General features: G+C 39.2%; 1 protein-coding gene across 4 annotated transcripts in view; it reads left to right on the top strand.

Annotated features, from left to right (window-relative positions):
- LOC117394410 (piezo-type mechanosensitive ion channel component 2-like) overlaps positions 1 to 18,331 on the top strand; it is a 228,795-nt gene that overhangs the window by 43,792 nt on the left and 166,672 nt on the right. For all 4 annotated transcript variants that reach the window (XM_059015651.1, XM_059015649.1, XM_059015650.1 and 1 more), the window contains exon 2: positions 3,861 to 3,956. In XM_059015651.1, coding sequence (XP_058871634.1) covers positions 3,861 to 3,956 — 96 coding nt within the window. The remainder of the gene's footprint in view (positions 1 to 3,860; positions 3,957 to 18,331) is intronic.

The following is an 18,331-nucleotide window of genomic DNA, read 5'->3' as shown; positions in this document are numbered from 1 at the left end:
TTTAAAGAATAGGGAGCTGTCGCTGTCAAGCCAGCATTAAAACCCGGATTACAACTACTGCACCACGTCACTAATCACTGTGTATTCACCACCAGCACGGGAGCACCGTGAAAGGACGCAGAGCCGTCCCTGGACATTGCCTTTATTTATTATTGTTTGGGGACTGAAACCCAGTATTATTTTGCTGTACAAACTACACATTGCTGTGTAGTTGCCAGTGCTATTATTAAACAGTGCAAAACCCTGAAAAATAAAAATAAAATAACTGTTTGCACCGTGAACTCTGTCTGTGAGTTATTGTTGGAGCGCTGCATCACCTCTACACCTGCGCACTACAAACCACATTGCTACAAGGATAAACAGTAAACAGTTTATCCTGTTTCCTAATAGGTCTGCCCTGATAAATGTGGCATCTAAATACAACAATGCCAAGTGTATTTACAGTATAAGAGGAAAGCCTTACCTTAAATCTAACAAAATGTACCTGTGCTATTTTTTTATTTTTTGTTTTCCGATATATGCAAGGTATTATAATTCCGGGAAATGTTTTTTAAAAAATGGGTTGAATTTAACTATGATGTTTTTATTGTTAGTAATTTTGCATGTTAAACATTTCCTGTTTTGTGAGTAGGCGCTGTCACTGATTAGAGACAGGAAAAAACAATAGACAATACACTTCCATCCACCAGTAACACACAATAAAAGCTGGTTACAAACTGTTAGCTTTTTCTGGAAGTTTGATATTTTATCATGTTTTCAACACCACTTTAGAAAAAAGAGAATGCATCACAGATTTGTGCCTGCAATTATCATGTAATATACATTTTCCAGCGTGTGCTCTTGGCAGTTTAGTTTATAGCCTCACGGGACAGAGAGATCCTGCTGATCTGAGGAATGCTCTACTACCTTAAAAGAGTGCCAACCAATTATTTATAATGCACTTTCTTTCATAGCTTTTCTTATTTGCTTCTTCAGCAGCACTTGTCGACTGTATCGTAATCTGGCGTATTTGGAGGCTGTCAGTCTATCTATATGTATGAATGTCACCCTTACATTTTTTGCATAATATCCATTGAGCCACTTGTCCAATTGTGATGATACTTTAGCAAGTTATTGAGAGCATCAAAAACCATGGGCATACAGAGGCATTTGATGATGTACTTTTTCATTATTGAATTTACACCCTTGGCAGGAGACGAATGTCACTGACATGCTTGGTAACAGTATTACTGGTCTCCCTTTTAAATTTTGCTGAGAATCTTTTGGTGGTTCATTTTTTTAATGTTTATCAACGAAATGTAAATATTTAAAATAAAACACAACTGTTGCATTTTGATACCTGTTGTTATTAGTCACATGGTCTGATTGTAGCTAAACTACATATGAAGTGATTAAGAACCAGAAAGGAGCAGCAATGTTTACTTTTAGATTTGTCTGCATGTTCTAAATGCAACTACAACATTCAAGCAAATTATCAAATGAATGTTGATTATACAATAGTTTGCCACAAACTTGTTACAAGTATTCCACAGTTCTACAGCAAACACTATTTTTGTTTGTAAAAGTGTTTGTTTCGTGGTCATTAACAGATACTATGTACTTTTTTAACATATGGCATATCTAAGGAACTGCAATAGTGATGGATATTCGATGTCTTTCTTCCCAAAAAATGAGAGAATGTAGATTAGGAAAATCGAACATGCCTGCAATGTATTCAAATGTATGTGATCACGTTAGTTGTAAGCAGCTATTGAGCAACAGTAATGGTATAGCAGAAATATCTCAAACTTCAGAAGGGGTATGTATGATGGTGAGTGTCTGAGCAATTGGGGTAGTATTCAATGAAATTACGCGAATAGTGTTTGAGATTTAATTACTATTGCAGCAAGCGTTTTCTTTAAGCATAGTAAAACTTGCACAAGCAAAGAAAAGTATGAGATGACAATTGAATAATGATTTAGCATATCTATTACATCTGGCTTTATTATAATTGTGCCATAAACACTCGCAGGGAAAACATTGTGCCAAGACTAAGTGGTACTGTCTGTGCTGACATTAGTCACTGTTGCATTTGCGCTGCTCTTCCTGTTTAGTAAACCAGCTTGTGTTGCATCTGTATCTCCCCACACTGCCACGCGTACAACATTTACAAAATGCTATTATTATTATTATTATTATTATTATTATTATTATTATTATTATTATTATCAATAACAGCTCAATTGCAGTTGGTTGAATGTACAAGTACATCTTTTTCATAATCATGATTGTCTCCAGTTTTTCCTCCAAAAGAAAAGGGTTTTTCTGACAAATACGTGATGCTCTTTTGACATGTTACATTTATTTGATGTTGTTACCACCAAATAAACCAAAATAACATGGACAACAGCACAACCACATCACGTAAAGTATTCTTCATGTTGGACATGAAGTAATCAGCAAGAGAGCTGAGTGTGTTTGGGAAAAGTGCAATGTGAAACCAATAGAATTCTAGCCTGGATGAAGCTGCAAGTGAACCAAACAAACACATTTGAATTCACTTTAAAAGAAACTCAAGTTCGCTTGAATCTTTCTGGTGTGAAACGAACTGAAGCAAACTTGAAAAAAATGTGTTTGTTTGCAAGTGGACCACGATTCGAATCACTTGCAAGTGAACTGGGTATGAAAGTGCCCTAAGATCCTTTAAAGATTGTTCGTTTTATTTTGGATATTAAGAGAATAAGGACACATTGAACAATTAGTAGAACCTGTGTGTTATTGAACCTATTTAATGTTCCTTTATGATGCATACCATTTGTTAAGCTTGCATGCCAATGCGTCCCTCTAAATCTATTTTGTAATTATGAATGTATAACTCTTTCAGCACATGCTGTATTGACTAAATGACAATAAGTATCAAACTGTGGACACATGTTTTTCGTACATGACTCTTTCTATTTATTACTTGCTAATACGGCTTACCAAAGATTACAAACCCCTGGTTAATAAAAACATCTTTAATGGATGCCTTCAAGCTTCTTTAATTTATTCTTGTAATTAATGAGTGTATTGATTTTTTCATCTATAGAAAGTAAAACACAGAATAACACAAACAGCAATTTTTATATATATATATATATATATATATATATATATATATATATGAACACAGACTTTCTTTCCTTTTCTTTAGAGATTCTTTCTGGGCAGTTAGTTTCCCATGCCTGAGAGTTATCCTTTGCTGTCCTCAGTTTCAGAATAGTCTCCCGGATTTTAAGACTCATTTTTCGAGCCTTCCTCACAATTCTATATGTGTCTCCTTCTGGGCACGAGTTTCATTTACACAGTATTGTGAAGCACTCCAGCTTTAGTTCTCACCCTCCTGCCTTGCATCCAAAGGCAAACAAGATGAGTCATGGCCATGCATCCATTCTCTGGATTTAGAACGTTCCTTTTGAAGTATTATATTTCAATAGCCAGATGACATGAGCTATAGTATCTGCATGTTGTTCCTGACCCTTATAGCTACCTTGACAGCAGGCAACTGATTCATGACCTACAGGGGAGATCTATTAGGTTGTGACCACACCTGTAATACAGTACACACTGTACAGGTTTCATCAGTTAAGAGTAGATTTGGCAGGAGGCAGGTTTCTCAAATATACCTATTACACATTACTAAAGCAGTCCTCCTCAGTGTTATTTTTTTGGCTCAAGAGTTACACTAGTGAAAATGTAAACAACAATGTCTAACTGTGTATTCCGTTTTTTGTCAGTCAGCAGGCTGCAAATGAAAATAAATGAAAGCAATTTAATTTGAAGTGTTGATGATGATTCCGTGCTAGCTATGGGGACTGATATGTATTTGTTTTCTCTTTCAGCATGTCTCTTCCGGTACAATGGGTTATCGTTTGTCTACCTCATCTACCTCTTGCTCATTCCACTTTTTTCAGAACCAACAAAAGCAACAATGCAGGGTGAGATCCGTTTATCATTTTATATTCCCTAAGGTCTGTTAAACATGGCAAGGAAAAAGTTGGCACAAAATAATGTTTACATTTGTAGACATTGAATTGCATATCAGTGAGGTTTAGAATTAACCTTCATTATAAATGTTTTAATATTTACAATTTTTGTTCTAAATGTTCTAAATATTGGTTGGTGCTCATTATTATAAGTAGGGGTTGGTAGCCACTGGTGATTAATCCTTACATTTCCAACCTCATATGTTAATATTAACGAAGATTACAGTAGTTTTTGAAAAAGCCATTACTCAAATTTAGTCATTCAGGATTCTGAGACTATAAGGGCGTCTGCTAAGAAATAAATAATAATAATAATGGAATATGAACAGGTTGGGAGATGCAGTGCATTATCTTGAGCTCAGGCTGATATAATTGTTACTCCCAGCTTTAGGTAAAACAGCAGCTAAACAGCTAGATGTGGAAAAAGAACATATGAAAAGGCTTAAATGATACAATAGTCGAGAACAAAGGACAGGATCAACCCACAGATGATGGCATAAATGCTCAAGACTGTCTTTTGGAGACACAAAAAAAGTCTGCAGTTATCTTAATGAATTACATTTATGATCTCCTTGAGGCAAGTTTCTGATTACTTTGCAGGTATTATTTTGGTTATCAACAGCATGCTTTTACGGTGTCATAAGGAAGTGTAGTCTCCGGAAGAAAATGATGTTCAGTTCAGCCCCCAGGGTACTCTTAAATACTGCTGCATTCCATCTATCCTGGAGATTTCCCCAGCACCTGTTAATATAGCTGCTGTTCTGTTTGACTCTGTAGACCAATGTTATTCAATTGGTGGCCAGCGGACCATCGAGCGTCAACTGTCCTTCATTACAAAAGCTGAATACACAAGATTGAAAGGTTGCTGCTATCTACAAGGCATTTGTGTTCCCTAACAAGTAATAATAATAATAATAATAATAATAATAATAATAATAATAATTTATTGAATTTATAAAGCACATTTCAATAGATCTGAAGGTGCTGAACAACAGTAACAATACAGTAACAAAACGCAGCAAAATAAAAATAAAATCAAGACCAATACAATAAAATAAAAAAATAAAGAATTTAAAAAGCTTTAGTATAAAAGTACGTCTTCAGGCGATAACAAGAGAAAGCCTGGTCACCCACCCACCCACCCTAGCTTTAGGAACCACTGAAATATTTAGATCAGCTGATCGCAGGGCACGAGAGAGGACATAAACATGTAAGAGGTCTTTAGATATTTGGGAGCCAAATCATTAAGTGCCCTGTAGGTAAGAAGTAAAATCTTAAAATTGACCCTGGAAATAAAAGCGTGAACCAGCTTCTCTGCATCTGAGATCGTCTTAAACATGCAATATTACGCAAATGGAAGAATGACATTTTTGTGATGTTTTTAACATAAGACTCAAAAGACAATCCAGAGTCAAATATTACACCAAGATTATTAAACGTTTTTTTTTTTTTTTGGGCAACACGCCATTATACAGGAAAAATTAATCACTGCACTTTATCTGGTAATAACCCTTCTCCCTCCTTGTTTACAACTCACTCTGTATGTGAGCTACCCTCAAATCAATAAACTTTACTTTATATTTACTCTATAGGCACATTCATTCCTATTCGTATCAGTACATTCCATAACCCAACGATGAATACTATTTTACAGTTCACTATTATTTACAGTTTACTGTTGTTTACAGTTATTTACAGTTTACTTTTCTCAAAATAATTACTCCTCTCCTGTAACTTCTATCTGTCCTTAAGGTCTCTGCCTCCATTGACTTACTGGCTAAACACTATTAGTTTGGTTACCTAGAGAACCACGATGACACTTTTTCTTTTAAACATGCACATTTCTGATGTAAAGTGTGATTCAGCGCCAACAGGCCCAGACAGCGAGAGAAAGTAAGACAAAAAACTATTCAAGCAACAGTAAGAAATGCAGCTACGGCACGCCTGTCAAAGATGGCATGTTAAATATGCACTTTATTTTCCCTCTGTTTACTGTCATGCCATGTATGTAAGTTAGAAACCTTTAATGTACATTTAAACACTGTTAGAACATGTTGATACATATTTAGATGCAGTGCTATATTTTTAAATCAGGCGCTTAAGGTGCTTATGCAACATAAATAAAGCGATTTATAATTGACGTGCTTTTATTAGTTAGCTTGAATGCTTGCGGCGCAGTAATTTTCCGAAAAAGGAAGACGGTGCGAGGGAGTCTCAATTTCAGGCAATAAGAAAGGGAAATTAGATGTCCATTTATGTCTCATGAATTTAACTTATAATATGAAAAGTTTAAAGCTTTTTATAATAGTTTAAATAAAATCAAGCTTAATAGCTTGCAGTTTTAATAGCATTTGTGGGCTTTGTATAATTATTTGTTTGCAAGATGTATTTGCTTTCTATTTGTATTATTAAATGGTGGTCAGAAATTGCATTATTGTAAATAGTTATTTCTGAGATGTATTAGTTGTTTGGTGTATGTGTAGTGTTACAACTTTCTGCTATGTAAAGTGTGATTGGATAGTCAGATTATCATAACCGCTTAAACAACCTCCCCCACCGGCACCCACATCATGAGCGCCCTGTGGCCCCCCCAAGGTTTGAACATTGCCTTATCTGGACCGCCAGAGAATGTAATTGAATGCTTGTTCTATAGACTGACTCTTAAGTCAAATGTCCCTGGCCTTGTTTTTTCTTTCCAACACTCATGCTAACACGAACTATATCCTTACTTCTGTTGGCCCATTTCAATGTAGGCTTAGAAATGAACCTGGACCCAATACCTGCACTTTCCAAACATAGTTCTGCACACGGTACTGGCTTTTTGTAGCTCCAGAACTGCCGTTATGTTTTTAAAGGGGGGGGGGGGGGGGGGCGCATATTTTATGTCCACCAAGAAACAGGTTGCAGCTGGAGCAATTCAGTTGAGGTTTGGAATTGTATTATGTTCAAAAAAAAAATTGGAGAAAACTTTGCATTGGCTTCAAAATGCATTGAGTAAGCTTTTTAAAATCGAATTTCAAGCTTTTGGTGCAAAGTTGTGTTGAAGGAATTATCTCACTTGGTAGGTCATCTCACTGCAGTAAATGTATCTGCACTAAAATGCAGGTAATTGGACTAAGGCAGCACTGTCTCACAGATGTAGCTCCTGTCCACTGCTCTTTAAGATTTTGCTGGATAATGCGTGTTCTGCTACTAAATAAATGTTAAGAGAGCTATAAATTGTATTTGGTCAAAGCAGGCAGTTAATCTATTTCTTTAGCCCTGACATGTTTAAACATTACTAAGTGATTAAAAGCAACTTGGATCTGGCTTCTGTATAGGTGCTGTGTCAACCCATTTATTTCACTACAATCAAGACAGTTTGCACTCTATTTTGCCTCACACAACCTATATCTATGGCATGTTTCAGTCGAAAAGATTTCCTCTACTTGCTACCAAAATACACAAATTAATCCAAAATACATATACATTCATTTAAGTAACTTAAAACGTTATGTATCCCTTAATATCTTATGATGTTTGAAGTCATACAGAGTTGTTCTGGGCTCTGTTATTGTTATTTTCATTTTCTCTACATCTACATTGTCTACAGAATCCTAAGTGCCAGCAGTGAACAAACAGCCTTCCTCGTTCCATTCAAATCATGTGACATTATGGCCTTTCAACTTCCAACCCTGCCTACACTACATAAATAGAGAGAGACTATTGGTGGGGCTGGCAGAGTGGAAAGGTCATATGTTCACATGGTTTGAATAGCATGGGAAAGGCTGTACAGCGCTGGCACGTAAACTCAAAGGCAAGTAAAGGCAGATTTAACTGAATAATAACTCAATTAAATTTGCAGCTACTTACTCTTTAATTGGTCACCTGGGAAATGCCGTATTGTACTTCAATAAATAAACAAACAATCGGATTTGGCAGTAAACTGTTTAGTTAACACATACTGTGAAGAAAACCCAAGTCATAATCAAAAGAATCTGATGTTGCTTTTCTGAAAGGACAGACTTGATTTATTCCAGTGATTCCTACTCTTTGTGAAGCCATCTTTCACATTTCATTGTGCTAAAAATATATTTCTCATCAGTGTGCCGAACTCTCTCTCTTCTCTCTCAGCAACCCACTAACTGCTGGTTACACCCAAGTGAGATTTATAATTAAGAAAAAAATCTACATTTTATTACCAAGTAATCAAGAATTCTTTCTTTTGTATTTTATGACGTGCCAACAAACAGATAGAGGCTGCTATTAAATTAAATTATGGCGTCGCTATCCTTAGAAGAGAACTAAGTAGCAAAATGAATAAAAGCTGTGATAAAGATAATTCATGAGTCTGCGCAATTCTAGAAGTTTTGACATAACATAATTGCAACTGTCTTTATCCCAGTTTTTTGTTATTTGATACTTATTTAAAGCTGCTAAATGGAAAACTGGCGCCTTAATAATTAAGTCTACCCCTGGCAGAACTGTGATGAATAAAACACAAGAAATCACTTTTAGAAAAAGTTAAGTCCTGTGAAGATTTCTATGTAAATATTCTTAATTTAAACCTGGACTGCAGCAAAATGTCACATTTGCAGTGAGGTCCTGGGGCAAGTGAAAACGACATAAAGTTTTTATTGTCCTGTTCTGTATTTCCAAAAGTGTTGAACCTCTAATAACCGGCAACATATGTTAGATTTGTGTCTGCTTGTCTGATGTAACTTCTTGCCTTAGGAAGATACTGGAAATGAGGCTTATCACTCAGTAGACTATTGTGGTTTACATCATTTTATAGCCAACGTACTTGAAATATGGGGCTATGGTAGCAGTGGACTTATGGGCATATGGTGCTAGACTGCAGTGTTCCCATTTACCTACTGTATGTTTTCATTGCACACTGTAGTTTTTCATTGTATGTTTAAGCGTACAAGTTTACATCTCACAAGTTTACAATCGTTCTCAGTTTCACTCAGTTTGTTTGTACACTACTAGTGATGTTATGGCCTGTTTGGCTCATAAAAGTTTGTATCTGTCAATTATTGTGTATGTCCCTTTATAAAACAATGCAGACAATTTGCAGGGTTTAATTTTTATTACATGAGAGTAGCTGTTATTTACTTCTTGCTAAAATTAGACTTGGCTTTCACCAAGATAACATGAGAGAGCAGTGGTGGGGACCAACCAAGATGTAACCTCACTGTAATATTTGAGCGCTTTTCCTCTGTTAGGTAATGGGAATTTTATATTGGCCTAGTGTTGATGACTCAAGAGTAATGCTGGCTCCAGGGATCAGCCTATTTGTGGCCTCCCCGGCGCACCAGCACACACAACGACGGCAATGCTAGCACTTCAGCATGGCAACCATCTGACCAATTTCCTCCTTTCAGCTAGAGCAGCTTTGTGCTGTCCTGGGAGAGCCAAACTGAGACCAAGGCCTCCTCTACCCTGTTGTACTTGCCCAGTGATATCACTGATAACATGGGCCTTGGCATCGTCCACCATGTCCTTTGCTGCCCACTTTCTCCCAGTTGTCACTACAGGTGCTACCTCCCTTACACAGTCATTATGTGATTCCATCAGTGTCATTTCCAGCCAAATCTTAGCACACTTGAATTCCTCAGTTAGAGCTGAGACCGGCAGCTGCAGTTTCCCTTTACCGTAGAGTGCTACCTGCTAAAGCATCGTGGAACTCCCAGCCATTTCCTAATGTATGAACTAATCAAGGCTTCTAGTCTCTCTACTGTTGACAGGAGCAGCCACGGCAACCATGGAATAAGACCAAAATGAATGCACCAGGCTTTAAGTTTGCCCGGTAGTGCACTTCTGTCGATCCTCTTCAGCCCTTGCACTGCCTGCTGTATCACCACTCGGACTGTGTTTTTTAAATTGTCGTCATACCACCCATGGGCTTTTCCACTACTCTGTCTTTGATGATGGAGATGCTCCTCAACTTGCGGGACTTGAACTGCATGCAGCCCATCTGATGTTATCTGCTAGATTGCCAAGTAACCGATTGGTGCAGGCAACCGTTGTAGTCATGGTGGTCATATCATCCATGTATGCTCTAAGTGGTGACAGCCACATGCCAGACGCCATCCGTTCTCCTCCCACTACCCATTTCGAGGCCCTAATAATGACTTCCATTGACATGGTAAATGTCACTGGAGAAATGGTGCAACCTGCCACTTCAAGAAACTGCCAAGTAGTGGTAAACTCTGTAGTACTGGGTACATTGAAGAACTCAAATGCATTCCAAAGGAGCTTATGTGACACTGAACCATATGCATTAGCTAAATCCAGGAATGTTACAAGGAGGTTCTTCTTCTCCTTTTTTGCAGACTGAATCTGTTGCCACATCACACTGACATGCTCCAAGCATCCCAGAAATCCTGGGATACCAGCTTTCTGTATGGTTTCAATCATGTGGTTCTTCAATAGATAAGTTGACAACCTTTGTGCCACTATGCTGAAGAATATCTTACCCTTCACATTTAACAGGGAAATTGGACAGAATTGGTAGATTCTTTTTCTTTAAGGATAAAGACCCCTTCTGCTCTGTGCCATGCCCTTGGGATTACTTGTTTTACCCACATGATCATCATCAACCGCCACAAGATTCTTAGAGTCCCAGGTGCACTCTTGTAAACTCAGTGTGGTACACCATTGGACCAAAGCGATGATGAAGACCTTTCTGTATATTCATGTAAGATTCGGCTATCATTCAATATTTTATTAAGTCTTATATGTTTATGCAGATTCTGGCATTTCCATACATTTTTCCAGCATTTTTGTATGTGACTATAAACGTGTACTCTTATCTTGTTATTGACTACATTATATACGATCGCTGCAAAACACATATTAATTTGTCTTACACACCTTGCTGGTGGTCTTACTTTACCAGTGATTGTATCAAAAGCTATTTAGCATATCAGCAGTGGGAAAACATCCTGTGATCCCTAGATCATTGTACTGTGCTTGGTGGTGATGTTTGAAACAGCTGACTCCTTTTTCTTCTTTTCTTCTTCATCATTGTATACATTTTCTGCAAAACAAATATTAGCTTGCCTTACACACCTTGCTGGTGATTTGCATCAAAAGCTATATATTTGGTTCCCAAAAACTCAGATTTATAGTTAAGAATGTTACCCTTTTTAATTAATTGAAAGTGTAATGGTTTTTCAGCATAAAATGTAAAACCTGTGAAAACGGGAGATTTACTTACTAGTAGTCTAAAGGCTACCCAGCCAACTAATGGATAAAAAGTTACTTTTCAATCGAAGACATTTAACTTGCCACTAGACTCTTTGGATTGTTTAAATCTCTAAATGATAACACGAATAACAACATTGCAGTTATAATTCAAAACAGCGATTTGAGTAACTGAAACTGTTCATAATCAATGAATCCACACCCAATCCATCTCCTGAATGATACCTCTACAGCTGTTCTAAATTTGAATGCTGGGAGTAAAGAAGAAAAAAAAACAACAAAACTGCTTTAAAGAATATGACAAACAGATCAAAGGTGTAAGGGCGTCTGGTAAGAAATAAATAATAATAAATAATAAAGGGAGATTCCAAGATAATGTGCTGTGTGGAATGAGGTCTTTCTCATAAAAAAGTTTGAAATTTTTGTGGTACTTTGTGTAAGCAGACACCCCGTCATATTTACTGTCTATTTACTTATATTAGTTTAAAATAAAATATAATTTAATTCATCAGTTTAACTATAATCTGTACATCTCTAGAATATATTTATTATGTCCCTCTGCTTCACCTGCCTCATCAAAAGTTTCCTTAATCAACTGTCTTTGAATACAACACACTCAAAGTCTTCTGTTGGCTGTGAACCAAGAGATCGTTATCTTCGTAGTATTATTTTCTGATAACTGTCCCACAAACTCAAAAGCTACTGTATTTCTCTGTAATGTATAGTACCTAATGCTGTGCTGCAGCTCGATTCAAATGTTGATTGGAAATACTACAGGAAATTAAACTTTACTATACATATTGCAAACAAGCGTTTTAACAATACTTTCTTCCAAAACACTGAACAAAACTGTATGGGTGAGTGTTTGAAATTACCAGCAACTGCTTCAATGACAAACACGTGATGGTGGACTGTATTTATTTACAGTGTTTATACTGACATTTATGCCCCATAGAGTACAAACACTTTATTAATAATTAATGTGAGTAGTTTTGTTCCTAAGGGAGACAAAAGTATACACAAGGCTAATCTTTATTGCACATATATAGGAGTGTGCCTGCTTGTAGGAATAATGTGCTGATTTGCATTATACCTGTGTACAACCAATTGTTTCTGTCACTTAGCCAGAGGCTGTCCATCAAATATTTAGCATTTATGCCTTTCAAAACAGCTTTAAGAAGGATTGCAGACACTGAAGTGCAGCAAGAGACATCTGTTTTTGAAATTCACTCCAAGCCATAATCAAGTCTCTGATATCCACTGTATTTCATTGTGTCAGGTAAAGCATACAAGAGCGTGCATTGGAGTGCGGAAACTGAAGCTTTATAGATTATTTTATTATGTACTGTCAATAAAGGCCGTGGCATGACTGATAGTTAGAGGTGTGTAAAATCTGACTATTTACTGCAACAGGCTTGTGTCAGCACATCCATTCCTGGTAAAATAAGTCAAGAGGAATTGAAATAGTGACAAGAACAATTTATTCTCATCACTGCAACTCTTGGTAACAGGAGTTTCATCTTATAATTGAAATGAAAAATAATAATGTGGTATACTGGTACTATAAGTCTGCCCAAAAAAAAAGAAAAAAACAACTATTGCACTAATGTATTTATTAAGAAGCCTAGTGGTGCCTAATGGTGTTCTCCATGAGAAGGAGGATTTAATTAACATCTTGCTGTTGTAATTATTTTTGTCTTAAAAATTGATACAATTAATATCTATTGCCAAAATATATTATTATTGTTAAGCTATATGCAGTAATAAATATTTTAAAAGTATATTATATTATTTACATTAGGACCAGATGTGTTAAATACAAATGTGTTTATTCTTTCTAAAATATTGGTCAGTATAATAAATGTTGAGCTAGGAGGATACTGCACATTTTGGAAACTCACAGATTTACAAAGCTTATTGAAAAATAATTATTTTTTATAAATCCATGACTATATATATATATATATATATATATATATATATATATATATATATATATATATATATATATATTGTAATATAGCGGGTTGTGAGAGACGGCAGGGAGGGGGTTAAAACCTCCCTGCAAGAAAAAAAAAAACATGTGGGAATGCACCTTTTTGTTTGATTTGTGATGCTTTATTGTTTCATTTAGTTTTGTTAATTGTTTGATTGTATTGCTTTATTGTTTAGTTTAATTGCTTTATTATTAATTATCATCCGCACCTGGGCGTTATAGGGAATTAGACCCAGGTGCGGGAGTTTAAAAGGAGAGCAAGCAGTCTGCTCGGGGCTGCTGAGTGGAAGGAGGCAGAGAGGTGCGCTGTCTCCGAGTAGCCAGAGTAAGAGAAAAAGAGTAAGTGCGGTGTTAAACCAGAGGGTTTTTGAAAAGACGGGAAAACAGCTTAGCTGTCCCGTGTTAGGAAGGGTGTTCCTGTGTGTCAGTTAGTGCTCGTACAGAGCTAGGTGGTTATTTTGTGTATTTGTTTCATTTTGTGTTTATTAAAAAACTAGCGCAAACGCGCAAGAAAAATCCACTTCTGTGTTCTGGGTCGTATTTTTAAAGGGGCAACGAACCCGAGCGAGGGTCGCTCGTTTACAATATATATATATAAACAAGTAGCTTTCGAGTTAAAGTGAGAGAAAGCAATCAAATCGCGTGAAAGTTGCCTAACGGCTTCTACATTCACAGCGTTTTAAAAGTCAAAATACAGTAGCTGCATACATGTTTCGCCCTTTTTGGGGCTCATCAATACAGCGCAACTGTATTTTGACTTCAGAAAGGCTCAGGAGATTAAGTAAAAACAAGTAGCTTTCGAGTTAAGGTAAGAGAAAGCAATAAACTCAAAAACAAATGGGTTGTTTAAACTACACATCTTATGATGCACTTGGACACATCATCAGTGATGTAACCGGAGGTCATCGGGTGTTTCGGGTCTTACAACATCATACACCCTCACCCAGGCGACCCAGCCGGGGTTGATCAAACCCCGACTTGTGTCCAAGTAGCATGTCTACTTCACCCACGGGTCATTCCTCTTGATCCACAGCCACCGAGAGGCTCTTTCAGCTGCCTCTGTGGCGGTCTTAATGGCCTTCCTCCTGTTGGCCCCTGTGATGCCCAGTAGGCTATAGGCCCTGTAGAGGGATTGTCCAGCGAACCCTCTGCAGCCCACTTCAACGGGCTCGCACCTTGCTCTCCACCCCTGACTGCGGCACTGCTCCACCAGGTCCTCCTACTTTGCCCTCTTTCTTTCGTTGGCCTCCTCAATGCGATCCTCCCAAGGGACGGTGAGCTCAAGTAAAATTACTTGCTTGGAGGTTTCAGAAAGCAGCACAATGTCTGGCCTCAGTGTCGTCACTGTGATGGTGTCTGGGAACTTAAGCTGCTTTCCCAGGTCAACTTTCAACTCCCAGTCTTGAGCTGTTGCGAGAAGACCTGTGGAAGTTCTAGCAGCTGGTGTTGGCTTTTCCCCAGCTCTGACAAAAGCGATGGCCTGTTTCGCTGGTCGGAAGAGCTTGAGGTGGCTAATTCCACTGCAGATGGCATCTGCTATGGCTCTGAGCACCTGGTCATGGCGCCAGCGATAGCGACCTTCGCCTAGGGCTTTTGAGCAGCAGCTGAGGATGTGCTCAAGGGTTCCTCTCTTCAGGCACAGAGGGCATGATGGTGAATCAACCTTGCCCCAGCAGAATAGGTTGGATGGGCGATGGGGCTCGGCCTTCCAAAGCTCCACCGCTTGCTCCCATCTTGTCCAGGCTCCTTGTTGCCGCATTCCAACCATCCTGCTGGCTCGCTCCTCCTCGACTGCTGCTCGCACCTCCTGCTGCACTAGCTTCCATCTGTCTTTCCCTTGAGCCTTGTTGTAGCGTGGTGTTATAATGCTACCAAGGCCAGCTCTTCCGGGAGTCACTGTACCTACCCACCAGCACATTGTGCCTTAGCCGTGACTCAGCCTGCTCCACTGCATCCTGAGCCCTCCACTTTCTCCCTGTCCTCACCTCTATACCGGCTTGGGAGACTTTTGGGTCGCTTGACTCCCTGTATTGCAGCACCTCCCTTGTACGGGTCACCATGAATTCCTCATTCAGGCTGCTGATGGGTAGCTTTAGCTTGTTCTTCTGACCGTACAGGACGATGCTGCTCAGGCTTCGTGGTAATCCCATCCACTTGCGAAGGTAGCTACTGACCCTTCTCTTGAACCCCTCGACTATGGAAATTGGGACCTTGTAAACGAGGAGGGGCCAGAGGATCCGTGGGAGGACACCATGTTGGTATATCCAGGCCTTGAACTCACCAGGTAGACCTGACTTGTCCACTACAGCCAACCACGCTTCCAGCTCCTGGTTGGTCGTCTGGATTGATGCTGTATCCCTCAGGCTGCTGTCAAACATCTTGCCCAGACTCTTTACCGGTTTCTCTGTGACGGATCTGTGCGTCTCCGATGGCGAAGCGGAACTTGTCCACCGTCTTCCCCCTCTTCAGCACCAGGGATCTGGACTTCGCTGGCTTGAAGCTCATCCGTGCCCAGGTGACAAGCTTTTCCAATCCCTTCAGAATCCACCTACTTCCTGGGACAGATGTTGTTGTCACGGTCAGGTCGTCCATGAAGGCTCTGATAGGAGGTTGTCGCACACCAGACTTGGTCAACGGGCCTCTGCATTCCACCTCAGCTGACTTCACCAGCATGTTCATGGCAAGGGCGAACAGGATCACTGAAATGGTGCAGCCAGTGATGATTCCCTTCTCAAGCATGTGCCATTCTGATGTTATGGACCCTGAGGAGACTCTCAAACTGAAACTGTTGTAGTAGTCCAGTATGAGATCCCTGATCTTACCTGGGACCAGTTTGTGGGGTATGGAGCCATAGGCATTCGTGAGGTCCAACCACAGCACAACAAGGTCTCCTCTGTTCTCCCGGGCTTCCCTGATTAGCTGCTTGACCACGCCTGTGTGCTCCAGGCAACCTGGCACCTTCGGGATCCCTCCTTTCTGGACTGATGTGTCAATGTAGAAATTCTTTAGGAGGTAGTCTGTCAGACGCCTAGCCACAACACTGAAGAATATCTTTCCTTCAACACTGAGTAGCGAGATGGTTCTGAACTGGTCGATGTCCTTTGAGTTCTCCTCCTTCGGAATCCATACACCTTCTGCACATCTCCACTGTTGAGCGACTTTGCCCCTCCTCCAGATCACCTTCAAGATTCTCCAGAGCCGATGTAGTAGCTTCGGGCAGCGTTTGTAGACCTTGTAGGGCACACCACTCGGTCCAGGGGCTGAGCTTGCTCTTGCCCTCTTGACAACCTCCTGTACCTCCTTCCAACTGGGCTCCTTCTTGTCGAACTCCATGGTTGGTACTGGTGGAACTATCAAGGCCTTGCAGTGCTCCAGCTCTTGCTCTCTGGCCGTTTCACTATAAGTGCTACGAAGATGGTTGTCGATCTCATCTTTGGAGAAGGTAAAGTGGCCACTTCGCTTTGGCCCTAGCAGCTGTTTGGTGAATCCAAATGGATTTGCTAAAAAGGCAGCCCGCTTCCTGGCCCTCTCTTTCCTGCGCCTTCTATGCCACTCAGCTCTCTGCAAGGTTATGAGCTTCTTCCTGATGATGTTACGTAGCTCTAACAGGGCTCCTCTCTCTTCCTCACTCGCCTCCTTAAATTGTCATCTCACGGTCCTCAACTCCTGCCTTATCTGGTGGATCTTTGCCGCACTCTTGCTCATGTTGTATGGGGCCTTCACTGTTTTCTTCTCCTCCGTGCCAAACCTCTCTGCAGCCAGGCTAACAACGATTGTCGTCGTTTGGCTGTTACTTCAAGGACTGTGTCAGCATCTTCATTGATCATTGTAGGGAGATATGCAAAAGGCCGAAACATGTATGCAGTTACTGTATTTTGACTTTTAAAACGCTGTGAATGTAGAAGCCGTTAGGCAACTTTCATGCGATTTGATTGGCTCTTGTAATGCTATATTTGCATATCTCCCTATAACCCATTTGTTTTTTAATTTATTGCTTTCTCTCACCTTAACTCGAAAGCTGCTTGTTTTTACTTACTCTCCTGAGCCTTTCTGAAGTCTAAATGCAGTTGCACTGTACTGATGAACCTCAAAAAGGGCGAAACATGTATGCAGCTACTGTATTTTGACTTTTAAAACGCTGTAAATGTAGAAGCCATTTGGCAACTTTCACGCGATTTGATTGGCTTTTGTAATGTTTTATTTGCATATCTCCCTACAACCCATTATATATATATATATATATATATATATATATATATATATATATATATATATATATATACACACACACACACACACTGCTGTGCAAAAATCTTAGACATGTTGCATTTACTCAACGCCTCCACTAGTGTGTTTTCTACTACTATAGCAACCTTCACTTGCATAAAGAAGGAAAATCATTGATTGAAATAGCTTGCATCACTTGATTTTCAAGGTGTGGTGTCTGAAGCATAGTCAAGTGTAAAGAGAAAAATCATCTGTTATTGACAAACCCAGGACTGGAAGACCCAGAAAGCTGTCTAACAAGGATGAGCAATACTTGAAGATACTATTCTTAAGGAATAGAAAGAAGACAAGCGTTGAATTGACAACAGAACTGGCACAAGGCACTGGTGTTGTTGTCCATTTTCCTTTTTTATGAAAGTCAAGGTTGTTATAATAGTAGAAAACACTAGTGGAGGGTTTGAGTAAATTGTTGATGCTCATAATTAGGGGTCTACCTAAATCGCGATTTCGCGGAAATCGTGAAATTGAGGAGTCGCCGCGAAATTCACCTTAGGGGCCAATGCATACAAACAAGTACGGAGAGGAAAAAAAAGAAACCTTGTTTAAATGAACTACTGCACACCGCAAGTGACGCAGACTACGTATCTTCATTCTGCAGATCGCCCTTTTTTATTCCCTCGCTGTCCTGTGTGCATTGCACTTAAGCAAAAAACAAGCTAACAAAAAACGTCCACAAATAACATTTGCACTAAACAATTCTCCAAAGCGGTTAACGTTCTTGTTTACTATTCAAATGACAAAGTTTTAATCAGCCTATCAGTGCGTCTTTACTGCTTTTATGTGATCTGTAATGTGCAGCAGGGGGTGGGACAAAGTTGGTGCTGCATTGTTTTGATTTAGGTTGCTAAAATCT

This window comes from Acipenser ruthenus, chromosome 3, assembly GCF_902713425.1.
Source record: "Acipenser ruthenus chromosome 3, fAciRut3.2 maternal haplotype, whole genome shotgun sequence".
NCBI classification, from domain to species: Eukaryota; Metazoa; Chordata; class Actinopteri; order Acipenseriformes; family Acipenseridae; genus Acipenser; species Acipenser ruthenus.
Note: the sequence above shows the minus strand (reverse complement) of the source record. Positions and strands in the feature narration are given on the sequence as shown.